This window comes from Schistocerca piceifrons, chromosome 2 (assembly GCF_021461385.2).
Source record: "Schistocerca piceifrons isolate TAMUIC-IGC-003096 chromosome 2, iqSchPice1.1, whole genome shotgun sequence".
Lineage (NCBI taxonomy): Eukaryota > Metazoa > Arthropoda > Insecta > Orthoptera > Acrididae > Schistocerca > Schistocerca piceifrons.
In genome coordinates this window covers 703,080,314-703,100,160 of record NC_060139.1, presented here as the reverse complement: position 1 = coordinate 703,100,160, position 19,847 = coordinate 703,080,314, and the positions used below count along the sequence as shown (strand labels likewise).

The following is a 19,847-nucleotide window of genomic DNA, read 5'->3' as shown; positions in this document are numbered from 1 at the left end:
AGTCGCAGTCACCCATCACAATTAAATTTTTACCTCCCTTAACACTTAAGCAGGTGCGCCTTTATGCAAAGTGTACCAATCACAAATAACATTGTCTTCTCCCAGTCTATTATTGTTTCACAATTGAGAGCCCATACCTATTCCTTCATTACTGCTTCAGCCAACACATAAGTTGTGTTGTCAAATACCCAAGTGAGCAGCAGTAATATAAAATAAACAGTGAGCAAGGTAGCAAGGTGAGAAAGAAATGTACTGTCCATGCAAGAAAATGACTCAATTCTGAGCTAGCGGTATAGTTCCACACTGAGGCAGGTATCTACAAGATAATGAATACTCAAATAAGTGAGTGTCAGGGATTTGATACAGTCACACTGTTTAATGCTTTCAGTGGGTCATTAGTGTGGGGTAACACTTCTACATGGGAAGAGAGTGATGTAATGAAAGTTTATTTTATTATTGTTTAATTAAACAGTGATTTAGCTCATATAATGTAAGTTTATTTTATCATTCCCTAATTAAACTAAGAGTAAACTGTGATTTAGCTCATACATGTGTACCTCGGCAATATAAAGGTAGCTATTTTGTACATGTGTACAAAGTATGCCATGCATCCGCTCATTTTATGAAAGATGGTACGCCCTTTTGAGGGTTAATTATCTGAATGATTTCTTTTATCTCATCATACATTTCTTCAATCTTGTCATCATCTGCAGAGCTAGTTGATGTATTGTTACATAGAAGAAGGTGTAATTAAATGAATGATGAACACTAACTTCTCTTAATGAAGGTTTATTCAGCACTTGCACATACAAGAGTGTGGAGCGAACTGCCTCTGGCCAGAACACGTACAGTATATATACATCTACAGAACATTCCAGTACAATGATTCTTGACATTTATGAATACTTACATGAACCGAATACAGAAATTAAAATTGTACAGCCCAGGTGAATTTTGAACTCATGACCCTCCATGCCCCAGTTTAGTATCATAACCACTACACTACGGTACTACTCAGCTTCTTCTGTGACATTACTCCTTCCTTAAGAAAACAGTGTCTTGGTGTTACGTCGTCCTAGTCCGTGAAGGAGTCATCGGTCCTGCATACTCCGACTCCCAATGATTAATGCTCTCCCTGGCAGTGATATTCTTAGAACTTCTTTTGCCACTACACTTTTCATCACCTTTCCGCTTGTTGCCTGTTGCTGGAGCTTTGAATTTACCCAGGGATGCAGGATCCTTGTAGGGCTTCATTCGAAGGAAGTGGACCAAATCTTTGATCTTCCATCGTCTTGTGTCAAGTTCAAAATCTTCAACTTCATAAGTAACATCAGATAACTATCTTACAACCTTATAAGGTCCAAAGTAGCGCCTGAGGAACTTTTCAGAGAGACCAATTCTCCAAACAGGAGTGAAGATCCATACGTGGTCACCAGGATGGTAGACAACAGGTCGGTGGCTCGGTGATTGTTTTCTTGAGCGTGCAGTGTGCGGAGTCGAGCTAATTGCCAAACTTCCTCAGCTCTGGTTAACACGTGGCTGATGTAGTCATTGTCCACGTCATCAGAATGTAACAGAAACACCATGTCCATCATCGTAGTCGTCTCATGCCCATACACCAGGAAAAAGGGTGTAAATCCTGTGGTGTCTTGTTTGGAGGTGTTGTAGACAAACGCCATGAAAGGTAGCACCTCATCCCAGTTGCTCTGCTCAACATTGATGAACATTGATAGCATGTTGGCAAAGGTCTTATTAAGACATTCAGTAAGCCCGTTAGTTTTCGAATGGCAGGCAGTCATCATGTGATGAGTAATGCTGTACCGACGGTTTATCTCTGTCACAAGATTCAATTGAAAAACTTTCCCTTGATCCATAATTAACGACCTTGGGGCAATGAATTTGGCTACCTCGGATGCTTTGGCTGTTTTCACGGCTTTTGTAATGGCATAGCGTGTCAGACAATCAGTGCAAACAATAATCAATATATTGCCACTAGCAGGTGTTGGAAATCATCCGAGAAGGTCAATCCCAACATGCTGGAAAGGGATTTTGGCTGGTGGAATTGATATGAGTCAGCCAGGTGGTTTCTGAGGAACTGTCTTTCTCTTCTTGCACTCTCAACAGTGCAACACATAGTGATGGACAGTTCTTAATTAACCTGGCCAGAAAACTCTCTTGTGAATTCTATTATATGTCTTAATAAATCCTAAATGTCTGTCCTCAGGGTATCATGGAATTTCTGTAGAACATCTAAGTGCATGTGTTTAGGAATCACTAATAGCCACCTCTTTCCAAATGGATCAAAGTTTTTCTTGCAAAATAATCCATTAACTACCTTAAATTGTCCTTTCACGTCCTCTGACTGATTTAAGGGAAGCATAATTTGAGATATCTTGGTGTCCTTCTTCTGCTCAGCAGAGAGATCCTGGAGTGCAGCGAGACAGTCACTATCTTCATCAAAGTCTTGATGGTCTTGCTCAGGGTTTCTTGAGCAACAGTCAGCATCTTGGTGTTTTCTTCCACTTTTGTACACTATGGTAATGTCATACTCTTGAAGACATAGTGCCCACCTGGTGAGTCATCCTGTTGGATCCTTAAGACCTATCAGCCAAAAAAGTGAATGATGGTCATTAACAACTGTGAATGGCCTTCCGTAGAGATACTGTCGAAATTTGCACATGGCTCTGATCACAGCAAGACATTCACTTTCTGTAGCTGAGTAGTTTCTCTCAGCTTTTGTAAGTGTCCATCCAAAATTTGCACCAGAACAGCACCAATCCCATACCCACTGGCATCTGTGTGTAGTTCTGTTGGTGCTCTCCCATCATACAGACCAAGTACAGGGTCAGTCGTCAGAGCTTTTCGCAGCACATTGAAAGAATCTTGTTGAACACCACCCCAGATAAATTTAGCATCAGCTTTTAACAACTCTTGGAATGGCCTGGCTTTGATACAAAAGTCTTTGATAAAATGATGGTATTAAGAATATAACCTGAGGAAGCTTCTCACATCTCTAATACTTTTAGGAATAGGAAATTCCATTATAGATCTCACCTTTTCTGGGTCTGGCCACACCCCTTTGTTTGACACAAGGCGTCCAAGTATTTTGATTTTTTTGCTCCAAAGAGACACTTCCTTGGATTAAGTTTCAGTCCGCCTTGTTGGAGACACTTAAGAACGGCCCTCATTGTTTTTATATGTTCATCAAATGTCTCTGAGACCACTATCCAGTCATCTAAGTAAGAAAGACACATTGTCCGTTTCAGATGATGTAGAACATTATCCATCATCCATTCAAAAGTTGCTAGTGCATTATACGAAGCAAACGACATTACCTTAAACTCACACAGGCTCTCAGGGGCGATGAATGCGGTTTTCTCATTTACTTCAATTTGCCAGTATCCCGGGTACATGTCCATGGTTGAGAAAAACTTAGCCTCCTTCAGACAATCTAGTGTATCGTCAATTTGTGGAAGAGGGTAAACGTCCTTTTTAGTTATCTTATTAAGCTTCCTGTAATCAACACAAAAGAGCCAACTGCCATCCTTATTCCTGACAAGGACCACTGGTGATGACTATGGGCTCTGCGAAGGCTGAATGATGTCATTCTTCATCATTTTCTCTACCTCGGCACAAATTATTTGATGTTCCATTGCTGGCACACAGTATGCTCTATGGCTTATTGGTTGATGTTCTCCAGTGCTAATCCAGTGCTTCACCATCAATTTGTCTAATTTGCTCTTCACTTATGGATTGAAGCATTCAGAGAACTCTTGAAGAATGACAGGTAGTTTCTCCTGCTGTTCCTTAGTGAGATCTGGTGATTGTCAAGCTAGAAGATCTTGTCTCGTAGTGGTAGCGCTATTTCACCCACAGGCTTTGCATGGGAGGTTTCTATGATGCTCAGCTGTTCTTCAATTAACGGATCAGTGTTTGCTACACACGTGTCTTGGAAGGATCTGCAGTTCTCGGCAACAGTTAACTATCCACAATTCACTGAATCCATTCTTAAACAAGACAACATGGGATGGGATGACAAAGTTATTCTTCAATGGTATGCTTCTCTTATATTCCACTACAAAATCCATGAGTTGATGCATGGCGTGACATGTGACAGTTACCTTTCTAGTGCTCACTACAGGAATGATCACTTCATCCAGCACACATAGTCTCCACAAACTTGGATGCAGATCTTTCTGTCCACAGTATGTCATCTTGTCTAGCATAATCACTGAACGACCACAATCTATAATTTCCTGAGAAGCTTTCGAAAAGTCCCATCCGAGAATGGCGTCATGACTACACTCTTGTAAGATGAAGAATTCTAAGGGCTGTGTTTGGCCACTTATACCCACGTGAATGGTACATCTTCCTATAGGTTTTACATATTTCCCATTAGCCACCTTCAGCAGAGATGTTTTGTTGTCGACAAAAACGGTTTTCTGCAACTGGCGACAGTACTTCTCCGAAATGACTGAATATGGTGCTCCAGAGTCTGTAAGAGCTTGGGCTGGTTGGCCATCCATGAGGATATTGACATAGTTTCCTATCATTTTTGTAGTGATTGACTGTGGCGGATTTTTCTCTTCGGCAACCTCATCTCCAAGGAAGGTTGCACCCTTTAGTTTTCCAGGTTGCAGCAGCTAGGTGAGCGGCTGGAGCTTCTAAACAGTGATGGAGACCTTGTTTGCTGTGTTGGGGAGCCTCCTCTCCAGTGGCTATCTCGCAGCGATGGTGACCTACGTCGTCCTGCTCCCTCACCTTCTTGTTCATCTTCGTTGTCCCAGAGTTGGCGTTGGTTAAGATTGGTCTGCTGTCTTCTGGCACCGATGGCGTCAAATATCCACTGCCTTTCTCAGCAATAGTGCACCACATGTTCTGGTGATCCACAGTGGAAACATACTGGTTGGTTATCCTGCGGCTTCCAGATGTCAGTCTTCCTTGGTGCCCAAACAGGTCCCTCATGTGGCATTGTAGTAACGTAACTTTACCTGGGTCTCAACTTTCTCAACTTTTTCACGGTTTTAAAGGGAAATGAAGGATGAGAGATTGGGTTCAATGTCTGTTTCACTTTCTCCCTTATGACCTCTTGAAGTGTCTTTGTTTTTTGCTCGCCATGCAGTTCAAGTGCCTTCTGAACTTCCTCTCTCACTATCTGATGAAGAACACTTGTGAAATCAGTTTCTTCCTCCATCACAGACATTAATACAATGTCAAACTTCTTGCATGTAATTCTTTTTTGGTGCATTGTCTCAATATACTGGCACAATTTATGAAATCATCTGCTGTCGAAACTTCCTTCAGGAGTAGGGCTTGATACATCTCCTCAGCAACACCCTTCATGGGATGTGCAACCTTGGCTGCCTCCTTCATTCTAGGATCCACTATTTTACACATCTCCAAGATGTCTTGAATGTAGGATGCTGTAGTTTCTCCTGGATGCTGTGCCCCGCATTTTAATTTATCTTCAGCCTTGCACTTCTGTCATTGTGTGTCATTGAAATATTTGCGCAGTTCCACCTGGAATACTTCCCAGCTTGTGAACTTCTCCTTGTTGTTCTTATACCATTGCTTGGCAGTGCCCTCCAAGTAGAAAAATATGTTAACCAAACACACAGTGTCATACTATTCATTAAATTTGTCTGTACATTCATATACCTTCAGCACTTGTTTGAATCTTGGCCATCATCACCAGTCAACCCAGAAGGATGTCTTATGTTGTGGCACACCATTGCTGTCACTGTAACGTCCTCTTCTTCTTCTGTCACTGGTAGATTGTGATCTGTTGAATATGGCTCAAACTCGGCTTTCTCGCCATGTAAATGGTGGCTCTGTCATGACCTGTTGGGAGCCACTGTGTCATTGATAATGTGTGCTATCACAAGTTCCAATACTCAGCGTTGCCACCAGAATCATGTCATGTAGAAGAAGGTGTAATTAGATGAATGGCGAACACTAACTTTGTTTAACGAATTTTTATTTAGCACTTCCACATACAAGAGCATGGAGCAAACTGCCTCTGGCCAGAACACATACGGTATATATACAGCTACAGAACATTCCAGTACAAGGATTCTTGGCATTTGCATATACTTCTAGAACCTATGCGAATGGAATATGGAAATTAAAATTGTACAGCCCAGTTTAGTATCATAACCACTACCCCACAGTGTTACTCAGCTTCTTCTGCCACAATATAAACTTGTACTACAGTGGTGGGTGTGGGATAAATATCTACCGTCTCCTGAATTACCCCCATTTGATTTTGTATTTATAACCATTTCACCAGACCAGAAGTGCTGTTCTTCCTGCCATCAAACTTCACTAATTCCCACTATATCTAACTTCAGCCTATACATTTCCCTTTTTACCATTTCTAAACTACCTATGTGATTAAGAGATCTGACATTGCGTGCTCCAATCTGTTTCTCCTGATGATGACATCCTCCTGAGTAGTCCCTGCCTGGACTTCTGAATTCAGACTATTTTACCATTGGTATATTTTACCCAAGAGGATGCCATCATCATTTAACCATACAGCAGAGTTGTATGCCCTAGGGTAATATTACAGCTGTAGTTTCCCCTTGGTTTCAGCCATTCACAGTACCATCACAGGGAGGCTATTTTGGTTGGTGTTACAAGGTCAGTCAGTCAATCATCCAGACTGTTGCCCCTGCAACTACTGAAAAGGCTACTGTCCCTCTTCAGGAACGATATGACTGTCTGACCTTTCAACAGATACCCCTCAATTGTGGCTACACCAGTGGTATGGCTGTCTGTATCACTGAGGCATGCAAGCCACCCCACCAAAGGCAAGGTCCGTTGTATATTTTGATACCTGTAGTAATTTGTGGGTTTGGTGTGCTTTCTAAATGTCCCTTTTTGAAATGTCTACTTCTTTCTCATTTGTTCTCAGTCAGTATAATGGTCAATAACAATTCTCATTAATCATTTTGCCCTATCTTCGATCAGTCTCTTCAGTTCAGAGTATTTTTTCAGTTTAAGATCTTGTTTTATCTGCCTGATGTACTGAAATTTTAGTCTTCTTGTGCGTTATTCATAGGTATTTGATATTCTATTAATTTGACAATAAAGGGGCATTGTATGTATAGGTGTCCATCGCTTCAGTCCCTTCATTCCTTGACAGCCCTCCACAATGCTCTTTTTATGATGGTTGAATACTTCTTCATTGGCTCTTCTCTCTGTCCATGAGTATATAGTACTCTCCTCCAACACTATGCTTCAAAGGCCTGTAGTGTTTTCTATTTTGGCTCCCTGCTGTCTTTGAGACATACAGGGCAATGCTCCAAACAAAAGGTTTTACATACTGTTTCTGTGTGGTTAAACTATTTTTCTTCTATGCTAGTGGAGCCCCTGAGCAGAAACACATTCTCATCCTGAGTGTGTCTATTCCTTTGTTCTGAAGGGGCGGCCACCTCAGTTAACTGTTTTTTGCTGATCTGTGCACTTCAAGCATTCTTGTTGTTACCTCCATACTACATAGCAGGGAGCTGCAGGCTTCAGTCACCATAGGAAATTTCTTTGTAATCAGGCATGTGTGATCATATGCAGTGGTATTAAACTTATGTTGGAAGAGGAAAACAAGGATGAAAAAAGCTAATCAAAAAATGTGGTTCAGAGCACCACAAGAACTGCTAGCCATTCCATATGCATGAAAAAACATTAAAGAAGGAAGGGAAACATAGCTACTTCAGGAAATATGCAAAAGGAAGAGAAGACAATTTTATTTCCGCAATTCTGATGAACAAGCTGTCAGGGGACTAAGCTCTAATTTCCACATATGTTCTTTATTTTATATTTTCTATATTGTAGTAAGTGACATTGTCCACTACATTACATTTGTAATCCTTTAACATTCATGAAATTTCTTTCTGATAGTGCATAGTTAAACTTGTTTTGCTTTGATTGATGGTTTATTTATGCAACTATTTCTTCTTTGGTACTCTAGTGAGACCTAATTGATTATGAATTACTATATTTGTCAAAATGTTGGTCATACTGACATAACCTGTTCATAAGATCATTTGTGAACTCACTAGGTATAGCTTACAAGTAATGTGAGATATACTGTTGTGAATAAGCTTTAGTTTTCATCTCTCCTACCACACAGTGCCTGATCAGAAGCAAACCTCCACCACTGCCATTGTTCCCTCCACTGCTGCACTGTCTGTGCAGGTATGGGCCAAGTTATTTTAAGTACACTCTAGCTGCTTCTTCTTTTTGAATGCCATTTTAGCATGTGCATCTTCTTTATTTAATATCCTGAAATGATCTAACACCCTCTGTAAGTCTCCTGGCCAGGTACTTGAAGTTGGTGAGCTGCTTCAGATTGTCTCCACCCAGATGTTGGTTTGCAGCTATTTGAACTTTGCTGCATACAAAGATTTCAGTTTTCGTCTATCTACCAGAGCTGTTTAATTTTGTGTTCCCAACTAGTTATACTTAAGTAAATAAATTATCTCCCAATCTGCTCACTAATAGTAATGTTTGTCTGAATAGTTTCATTATTCATCAGCCTCCAAGAGGAGTTTACTGAGTTTTGGGAGATGCTACGAACCTTAGTGTCAGCTTTGCCTGTTTATAGCTGGAAATACTGGTGATCTTAGGTTGACTCACAAAAATATAATTTGTTGGCTGTATAAGTTTACATGATTTCAGTTTTCAGATTATGCCACACTCAAACTAAAATGTCAGCTATAGTCTGCTCTTTGCAGGCACTGCAAATTATTCTTTATTTCACCATACTTTTCATTTGTAATTCTAATTTTCTTGTGTTTGATCAACACCCCAAATGTTTATTATTTCCTTGAGAATTATGTAATTTCACAGAACCTGACAGGAGGCCCTAATGGTGGTCTGCATGTGACTGATGTTACCAATGCTTCACGGACTATGTTGATGAACATCGAGACACTTCAGTGGGATGACACACTCTGCAAGTATGTTCAGTATAAATTTAATTTATATCTACCCATTTATGTAACAAGTTAATGATTAATATTTTGCTTAGAATTTATACAGCAAGGCTTTAGTGGTAAAAAAGTATATTTTATAATGTAAGCTATGTCACTATTAATTATTTCTTGAAAGGTATTAACAGTGCACTTACTCTACAGGATGAGCCAGTACTTATTTGTAATCCAGTAAATATAATGAGCAGGTATGAAATGCTTTCAGCATATCCCTTCATTAGGGAGATGAGGTCTGTTGGAAACAAAATCTGTCATAGAAGTTATGATGGGTTGTAGTCTTTTATATGGACGTAATGTCACTGGATAGGCTATTTTCATATATTAAAAATATGGTTTGGGGTGTAGTTATTTTGTGAAATTAAAGGTAAAAAATCTTTAAATTTCAAGATTTGGTCGCATGATCCAAAATGCTCTGTTATTGACTGAAGCTCTGGTGCCATCACAGACTAGGAGTAAGATGAAGCTATACATTTGTTATTAGAGTGTTAGTCAAAGTTACTAGTGTTTTTTGATACTTTTTCTGCAAAAGTTTAGTTATTTAGTGATGAAAAACACATTTACAACTTTTAAGTAACAACCATCCAAAAGTTGATTGATTTATGGTCTCTTTGTTTTACAAAAACATCCCAGATTTTTATGTTCTGGAGATACGAAACATGGAAACTGCATTGAATGACAACTAGGAGAAGTACTGTGTCAGCAATAAGTCACAGAACTGTCTCAAAATGGAAGGAGTCTGGGCAACTTTTGGAAGCTTGTACAATAAAACACAGGGAAACTTTTTCATACAGAAAGTAATTGCTATGGTTATAGCCAGAACAACTTCTCTTTTCCACGTTCCTCTTTTCTCAGTTTTCAGACAGTGTAATAACACTCGTGTGAAACCATGGAACATCATTATGTCTGCCTTCAACAGCTTTAGACATTGCAGTTTTTATATTCTTGCACAGCCACTGTCTACAATAATTAACCAGTCCCTTCAAGAAGTTTATTTTGCAGACATACTCAAGTACACAGTAGTTAAGCCACTATTCAAAAAATGCACAAAAAAGCATATGGGAAACTATTGCCCACTCTCTCTTCTTATGTCACTATCAAAAATATTTGAAAAGGTAGTCACAATAGAAATTCAAAATTTCATAGAAAAATTTACAATAATCTCAAAAAATCAATATAGATTTCAAAAAGGCAAAACCACAGTATTGGCTGTAAACCATTTTGTAGATACAATTAGCTCCTCTTAGACATCTCATTGCATGCTACAGGAACTTTTTGGGACCTATCAAAGGCCTTTGATAGTGTGAACCACGCCTTGCTACTCCGTAAACTGGAAAAATTTGGAGTTAGGAGCACTGTACTAGAATGGTTTAAGTCCTACCTAACCAACTCAGGAGAAAGAGTGGTTACATCAATAGAGAAAGGAACTTATACTTCAAAATTGAAAACCATTTCACAAGAAGTGCCCCAAGGTTCTGTCTTAGGCCCCCATTCTGTTCCTGTTTTACATAAGTGATCTACCACTTAATACTGAGTGTCATTCAGTTTTATTTGCAGATGACACATCTGTAATCATTGCAAATACAAGTACTGACCAAATTCCTCAAACTATATTAAATACTTTAGAAAAATTAGGTACCTGGTTTGATTTAAAAAGGTTAAAATTAAACATGGGAAGGACTCAGTTAATGCAGTTTAAAACTAAACAAGCAAAAAGAAATGATGTTCAAATCAGTCACAAAAATCAGGATTTTTCGGGAAGCTAACTGTGTGAAATTCCTAGGAATACAACTGGATAAAAATCTATTGTGGAGCTCACATATTCAGCATCTTTCAAATAAATTAAATAGCCTAGCATTTGCAATAAGGATACTGTACAAAGCTACTAGTGTGGACATATCACAGCTACTTCAAATCAATAATAAGGTACAGAATTGTATTTTGGTTTTAATTCATACCATGTGTGTTGAATATTAAAACTTTAGAAAACCGTCATTAGAAATATGTACAATGTAGGGTGAAGAAAATAATGTTGATCACTCCTAAAAAATCTAAAGAAATTAGGTGTTCCCTAACTATACATCTATGAGCTGATTGTCTTCGTGCATGGTAATCCTGATTTATTTGTGGCAAATCATTTTCAGCATGATTACAACATCAGAAATCAAAATAATTTTATGCTGTCCACCAACTTTATGTTCAAACTCCATAGTATATGATTATGAAAATTTATAACAAATGGATGGTGTCTTGAAGGGAGGATATAAGATGAACATCAACAAAAGCAAAACGAGGATAATGGAATGTAGTCGAGTTAAGTCGGGTGATGCTGAGGGTATTAGATTAGGAAATGAGACACTTAAAGTAGTAAAGGAGTTTTGCTATTTGGGGAGCAAAATAACTGATGATGGACAAAGTAGAGAGGATATAAAATGTAGACTGGCAATGGCAAGGAAAGCGTTTCTGAAGAAGAGAAATTTGTTAACATCCAGTATTGATTTAAGTGTCAGGAAGTTATTTCTGAAAGTATTTGTATGGAGTGTAGCCATGTATGGAAGTGAAACATGGACGGTAAATAGTTTGGACAAGAAGAGAATAGAAGCTTTTGAAATGTGGTGCTACAGAAGAATGCTGAAGATTAGATGGGTAGATCACATAACTAATGATGAAGTATTGAATAGAATTGGGGAGAAGAGAAGTTTGTGGCACAACTTGACCAGAAGAAGGGATCGGTTGGTAGGACATGTTCTGAGGCATCAAGGGATCACCAATTTAGTATTGGAGGGCAGCGTGGAGGGTAAAAATCGTAGGGGGAGACCAAGAGATGAATACACTAAGCAGGTTCAGAAGGATGTAGGTTGCAGTAGGTACTGGGAGATGAAGAAGCTTGCACAGGATAGAGTAGCATGGAGAGCTGCATCAAACCAGTCTCAGGACTGAAAACCACAACAACAACAACAACATAACAAAGTGAAAGAAAGAGAATTGCTCAGTATAAATTTAGAAGCTCTGAAAAAACCTTGTGTTATAAACTAGCACAGAAATGTTACTATTCAGTAGTAGACTTCATGAAGGACAACCTGAAAATTTGAGAAGGAGAGAGCATTTAGTACTGCTTATTTTTAAAACTTTGTTACTTCTTAAGAAAAAATATTGGTTGATATTAATTACATATCCATTACAGTATACTATATTAATCATATTATAAGAAAAATGTAAACCAAATTTTGTGTTTTGACACGTCTCTTATACATTAAGTCAATGATCTGAAATTTATGTTATGAGACAATAAACTTCTATTCTGTTGTATCACCAGAAAATTATGTCTATGAAATATGCAGTTGATGCAGCAGAGCCTAAAAGTGTTTGTTGTTCTATTTGCATACTTAACGGCTGCTGGAATACTATGATGTAAAGATGCTTAAGCATAATGCCCTCATCTTATTACATTTCCATGTAGGTTTCAAGCAATGTTCAGTTTTACTCTTTATCAGAATCCTGCAGTCTTACAACAGGCTCAGTGGGGACAGTTGGAAATAACAAATTATTGTCTTCAGTGGCTCGCTTGGAAAGAATAATGTGATCAGAAATTGTTAAATGGTTTCTCAGATTCTTGTAGACTGAATGAGTATCAGTCTTGTGAACATTGAATTAGAAATCCAGCACACTACCTGCTACATTACAATGACAAAAAGTTCATAAGGAGTGTTTATTTACATCAAAATGAGAAATAAACACACACTGTGACGACTAACTCATTTGGATCTCGAGTGAGTTGCAACCACATTGTATGTGTTTTTTCATTTATCAGAACACTGAGAAACAATTTCTCCGGTGTTTTTACAGATGTATTTTTACACTGTGGTACTACACACTATTTGTAACCCATTTTATGAAATGTAGATTCCAAAACAAGACATTGCTCTGTATGTGCTTTACGACAGTAGGAGCAGCACCATAGCAAGTAATGTCACAGGCATGACATGACTCAAACGGAACATTTTAGTGGTCTTGTATTTTTATTTCATTTCTCTCTCTCTCTTTTATATTATTTTATCATTTTCTTTAAATATAGAAATTCATGAAGAAAAAAGGATATCATGACCATAAAATGATGTAATTCACCATTTAAGATGATTTCCCTATTGTCCGTCAGAATGGCTACCAGCTGTCTGTATCTGGAGACTGGTAACTCAAAGTGCCCTCTGCAACAATAATGAAGACGTTGCCACTTACTATTTAGTAACTGATGTTTGGGAAAATTATGCTCATGATATTAAAACTGCATCTCAGAGAACTTTGTCAGAATTGATTGTGTTTGTGTTAGTTGAACATGGAATCTCTAACCTGAGAATAGGTCAGAGCCATCACTTTCTCAGTTATCACACCACATTTCAGTCTTGGGTTAAATGGCTAGACTACAAATAAGGTTCAGGCCTCTTGTTGGATCAAAGTTGTATCCATGTTATCCCAATGATTTCCAGTGTGTCCTATAGGCCTTTTTGATGGTAAATTTTTCTGGAAGATAAAACTGCATAATAAATACAGTTACAGTTGGAACAGTTACTAGCAAAACAGAACACTGCAGTTTGACAAAGCCTTGGATATTGAAGAAAATTCATGGCCTGATTGGCACACAAAATGAACTTGGATCAAGCTGAACTCAGAAATGTGCATTATACAAATGTTAATCTCAGATTATTCTACTGTGAACTAGCATCAGCTTTGAGTAGCAGAATTTTGTGTATCAAGCCAAGGTCATTTGCTGCTGTCAGTTCAAAAACTAGTGTCACTATAAATGAACAAATTTTTTTTGTACAAACAGAAGTTGAAAACAAGTAAATAATATAGAGGTCATTGTTGATTCCCCCTACAGTGCTGAGGCTCAGAATTTTTTTTATCAGTATTTTTAGGTTAAGGTAAATATCAGAAATGTAAGTAATGAGTGCAGATAGTAAATTCTCCTTTAAGAATTCTTAGAAATTCATAATTAATATGAAAAAAATTTGCTGGCATTTCATAGATGCATAGTGACAGAGCAAAAAAGGTAATTTGAACCATCTACAGTGAACAGTTAAATATATGGAGTTTGACAGTAGTCAATAAAGATTAGACATACCTTCCAGAAATACTCTCTATGCTCGAATAGAAGTAACTATACAGTTTGTATTAAATTTATAGTTACCAAACATATGCTTAAACTGCTATGACATCTGCACACATTTTAACGAACAGTGATAGCAAGCACATGTAACTCAGTTAGCAACCTCGTATTCATTGGCCTGGTACTATGCCATGTTTTTTCACAATGTGTCAGTGGTTACGTGCTTAACTCTAGCACTTAAAGTCAAGGGATCATCCCCCTCCCCCCCCCCTCCCCCGTTCCTCCCCTCGTACCCCCCAATTATCATTTCTTTCGCATTTAACAATGTATACTTATTAACAAAATTTGAAATTGCATTCAGAGTCCATGTTGAACTGTGGGTCTACATGTAAATGTGTGAGTAACTCTGTTCAACAAGCAAGCAAGTATACACATTAACAAAAGATTTTCATCACCCCTTTATTTCAGAATTCATGATGCAGTAGACAAAAACTGGCTCTGAGGCTTGCACATATATTCATTTGCAGTGTCTCCACATAACTAAATTGGTATTGTGCACAGACAGATATTAATGTCACAAAGGCTCAAATGTTTCATGTAATTCATTTGAAAAAATGTATCATGTATTTCTAAATTAAAACTAAACATTAACTAAACATTAAACGTCCTGGCCCATTTTCATAGCAGACTAAAATATGGTTTGATTCTTCAACTCATGATTTATTCTGATATTTTCATCCAAAAACATGTTGACATAACACATAGAATTACAAAAGAAATGTTCATAAAGAAGTTTTCAGAAGGAAATAATTCAAATAGCAATGTCCTGTTTCTTATGTGTGTTAAATGATCTGAGGTGCTCAAAGAATTAAAGAAGAACTGTTACTACCATACTTTTTAGATGTATTTGTAAGCTACAATTAGGAGTTGGAAAATTCCAGAAAAGTAAGTTTCTGTAATGTTTAACAGCTTTTTTTTATTATGAGTTGGTTATATTTTATTTGTATATATTCTGAATTTAAATGTTACAAAATAGTGGTTGTTTCATTTTAGTTTAATCTTGATTTTGCTATCAAAATCTGGAGTGTATGGGTTGTACAATGTTTGTTTACATTCTTAGTTTCAAATATTTTGGTAAATACAGTATTTCTAATCAAATACCTATATTATTTCAACTAAAAAGTCCAAGTAGAGATAATGAATAATAAATTATTATTTGTAATCATTCAATTAAAGTTTGGTTAAATTGAATGATTTTGAACTTACTGATCTGTGTTTCGTAGACAATATCAAACAAAAACGGATGATGAGTAATATAATTGGGACCTATTTATTCTGTTTGTTGTTTATTTATTAAAAAGTGAAGGATAATATCACAGACTTTTGCTCATATTATGTTTGCATGTGACAAAAAAGTTAAAACTGAACAGATTACAGCTATCAAGATCATTACTTAACTTGCACTTTCTTGAAGCATGTAAAATGAGGAGTATGTGTCTTTGCTGCAATTATCTTCACCTAAAAAGAGTCTTAAGCTCATCTTAATGTCAGGACTGACTTGTCAGATTAATCAAATCTAGTGAATGATGTCACTGAAATGAAAATGTACATAATAACTGTTTTATTCACGCTATGAAGATGATGTAACACTGACTCAAGAAAATCTGAGAAATACTAGCCATTTCAGGGCTGCTGACACTGGTCCTTACATATCTTACAATAATCAAAATATAAATATATTCATTGTTTAAAACAGTAATTTTGAAGTTTACCATTAAAAGTGATTGATTTTCCAAAACAAGTTACCGAATTTTGATTTACAGTTTGTTACAAACTTTCCAGAATAATAAACATCGTAAAATGATTCAGTTATCATTGCCACAATAACGTTTGATTGAGAAATGTTTATAACTTTTCGAATAAAGGTCTGATTTTGATACTAACAGAATCCTGGATCTTTACACATAGCTGATTATTACAATTCCATGTTGGAATATCAACAATGTAGGAATGCACAGCTTTTTAGAATGGTATGACTACCAAGCAGCTGTCCACCAGGGTGAATTTCCACCGCCAAACTGTGGCCATGAGCAAAGTAGACCTCCCTGTGGCACAACATGCAGCTGAACATAACGTGCTTGATTCCAGTAACTGCTTCACCACCCAAGCCATCTGGATACTCCCCACCACCACCAGCTTTTCTGAACTGTGCAAATGGGCGTTATGCTTACAACACATTCTCTGCTTCTGTAAACATCCCACCCACAACTTACAATAACATACTGTCTCCACATATTCCACCCAACAGTTTCCACCTCTACTGCCCTGTCACCTCCTCCCAATTTTCGCCCTGTTTTTCTACTTTTTTTGCTGTTTTCCCATACATTACCAGACAGCGCTCCTGTTCCCTCCACCTGTACACTGCTATCCCTCCCCCTTCGATGCCCACCTCAGATTACTGCTTCCATTCCACATCATAGTGGCATTCGGGTCTGAGTTGCTGGAGTTGGCAGCCATGTGTGTGTGGTGTGCACGTATGTATGATGTCCATGGCCAAAAGCTTATGTATAAGTGTCTTTTAATTGTGCCTGTCTTCAAATTAACATGTCATCTTTACAGTTAGTAGCAATCTTTCTTCTTGCATTGTTGAGCAGTAATTACAATTAGATTTCTCTGTATGAATTTTGTAAATATCTATTTTAACATTTGATTACATTTGTCATACATGTTTTTGGATATAAATTATATTTTATCATGATTTTACTATATTCCCTATTCTTATGTTCAAGGTACTTTGCTTTCATCAATTCAGTCAACTAATACCATTACGCTGTTTGCTCATTTTGTTACATCAGTTTCGCATGTATATCAAAAGATAGTATTCAGTACTTCAATATGATCAGTATCGCACTCTTCATCATATGTCATCCCATTCTGTTACTGTACAATCTTTTTCCTGGTACCTTACAATACTATCAAATACCAGTCTCCCATCACAATTAAATTTTCCTCTCTCTTAGCTATCTGATTAATTTTTTTTATCTGATCATACATTCTTTCAGTCTCTTCTTCACCTGCAGAGCTAGTTGGCATATGAACTTTTACTATGAGTAGTTGGTGTTGGCTTTGTGTATATCTTGGCTATGATAATGTATTCATTATGCTGTTCACAGAAGCTTATCAAAATTCCTATATCATATTCATTATTACACCTGCTATGACATTATCCCCATTTGATTTTGCATTAATACCCAGTTCTCAGCTGACAAGAAATCTTCTTCTACCTGCCACCACTGATTCCTACTATATCTAACTTTAATATATGCATGTTACTTTTTAAATTCCCTAACCTCCCAACCTGATAAAGACATTTAACGTTTCACCTGAAAGGTAGCATGCCTGCAATTTTTAGTTTCCTCCTGATATCTCCTCGGTACAAGATCATCATTGCCGAAAACTTATTTTATGGTAAATTCTTGATAATGTACACAACACAGCTTTAAACAGATCTGATTGCTTTTTACATTTATTGTCACTAGAATTAATACAATGACCAGCCTCAGTTCTCACATAAAAGTTTATCACAGATAGGCACTTTCACAAGGCTTCAAAACACTATAACAGTGGCAGGATAATCACAGTACACATTTACATACAAATTCTGGCAAAAGAACACTGCCGTGAAAGTTGTAGTTTGCAGAGTCTGTTAATACTGCAAGTTTCTATATTGAGTTCAGTAGTTTTCTGCTGTATTAACAAGTCTTTTGCATCTCCATTTTCTGTGATCCACTACTTACTTCTTAATGTTGCTGTATGTGCCACCTTCCATCACAACATCATGGATCTGAAATCTCTTCCTCCTTCACTTCCTCTTTCCTTCTTTCTAAGACTGTTTATGTGAGCCCCTCCTTCTTTCTTAATACACATCCAATTCACTTCTGTTTCTTTCTCTTTATTACATCCAGTACATCCAGTACATGTCCCATTCTCCTCAGAGCCTCTTCATTTTTCTCTCTGTCCATCCAGCTTATTAGGTTTTATCATCCACCATGTCCATATTTCAGAAGTCTTCAGCCTTGTTCTATCTTTCTTCCTCAGTACCCATGTTTCTGCACCATACAGGAGGACACTTCATACAAATAGTTTATTAGCTTTTTCCTCAAATTATTGTCCATATTGCTCCAGAAATATTCTCTTCTTATAAAATACCTCTTTCACCAGTACTATTCTGGTTTTAATTTCTGTGCCTTCTTCCATGTTTCCATCCTGCTTCTGACATATTTAAACCTGTGCACATGTTTTAATAAGTCTCCAGTCAGGATTATCTTTACCCTTTTATTTTATCCCAGTGCCATAAATTTTGTTTTCTTTGTACTGATTTTCATGACATAGATCTTTCTTTTAGCTTCAATGGTATCCAGTGTGTCCTGTAATTCTTTTTCAGCTGTTGCTGTAGGACCTTATTGTCTACAAACCTCAAACACCTTATTCTTCTTCCTCCAGTTTTTAGCCCATTGTTATCTAGTAGGCAATGGTCAATCATATTTTCTAAGTAACGGGTAGAAGATAGCAGCCTTGTCATACTTCTTTTCCTAGTTTTATCCAGTTGGTACTTTCTCCTCTCACATTTACTGATGCTTTTTGATTTAAATATAATGAATTTATAAGTGGTCTTATTTTTCATTCAACTCTCTTTTCTTTCATTACAGTTTCAAGTTTATCTGAAGCTAAATATCAAAGGCCTTTTCCAGGTACACGTACATAGGTCACTTTCCTCTCCAATATTCGCAAGAGTCCTGTTGCCCCTCTTGTGACTGTGTTATGTCTAAAACCAAAATGGTCTCCACTCAGATTCTCCTCCATTACCTTTCACAGTCTTTTGTTTATGGTTCTTAAAATAGCCTTGGCAGCATGTAAAATGAAGCTAACGGTCCTGTGCTCAATGAATTTCTTGGTTTCTTGATTCTTTGGTACTTAAATCATTACTGTTGTCAGAGAGTCAAATTGCCATTCACCACTACCATATATTTTGTTACATAACCTCATTATCTCTCTTACTCCTCCTTGGTCCAGAAAATTTAGTATTTCTCCTAGTATTGTATCTGTACATACTGCTTTCCCATTTTTCATTGCAGGTATTGCACTCTTTACTTCTTCCATTATGATTGTTGCTCCTTTCTCGTCATCATTTACACTATTCATGGATTCTAGTTCCATAGTTGTTGGTTTGTGATCTGTGTCTTATAGCTCTTTGAAATGGTCTTCCCATCCCTGCAGGATGTCCTCCCAACTTCATACATTATGTTTTCGTCTTTATTGAAAATTTACATAGTAGCACTTCCTGGTCTGTTTTGATCCCATGTTGTAGTCTTTACTCTGGTTTACAGTAAGTGATATCTTCCCTTCCTCTCCAGTTCTTCAACTGAGTCACACTCTTGTTTTAGCCATTTTTTCCTAGCCTGCTCTGTTTCTCCATGCAGTTCGTCATTCAACATTTGGTACATTTTTTCTTACATCTTCAGTACAAATGCTAAAATAAAATTTAATCTGTTCCATTATAAATCCATAGCATTACTTGAAAGTAGCTTCCTGTGTAAACTAATCAGAAAGGACACTAAACTGCCATGTAAAATATCATTGGTTGCTAGAAGGATTAAAGTATCTTGTGAAAGGAAAAGGAAAATGTATCTTTTGGCAATAACAAGTAAGGATCCTGCAGTAGTTACACACTACAAAAACTACTCAGAATTACT

At 37.3% G+C, this 19,847-nt stretch overlaps 1 protein-coding gene across 1 annotated transcript in view; it reads left to right on the top strand.

The window, feature by feature from the left end:
- LOC124775762 (glycerol kinase-like) overlaps positions 1-19,847 on the top strand; it is a 277,797-nt gene that overhangs the window by 88,618 nt on the left and 169,332 nt on the right. Inside the window, exon 5 of the mRNA XM_047250592.1 lies at positions 8,851-8,960. Within this exon, the coding sequence (XP_047106548.1) occupies positions 8,851-8,960 (110 nt within the window). The remainder of the gene's footprint in view (positions 1-8,850; positions 8,961-19,847) is intronic.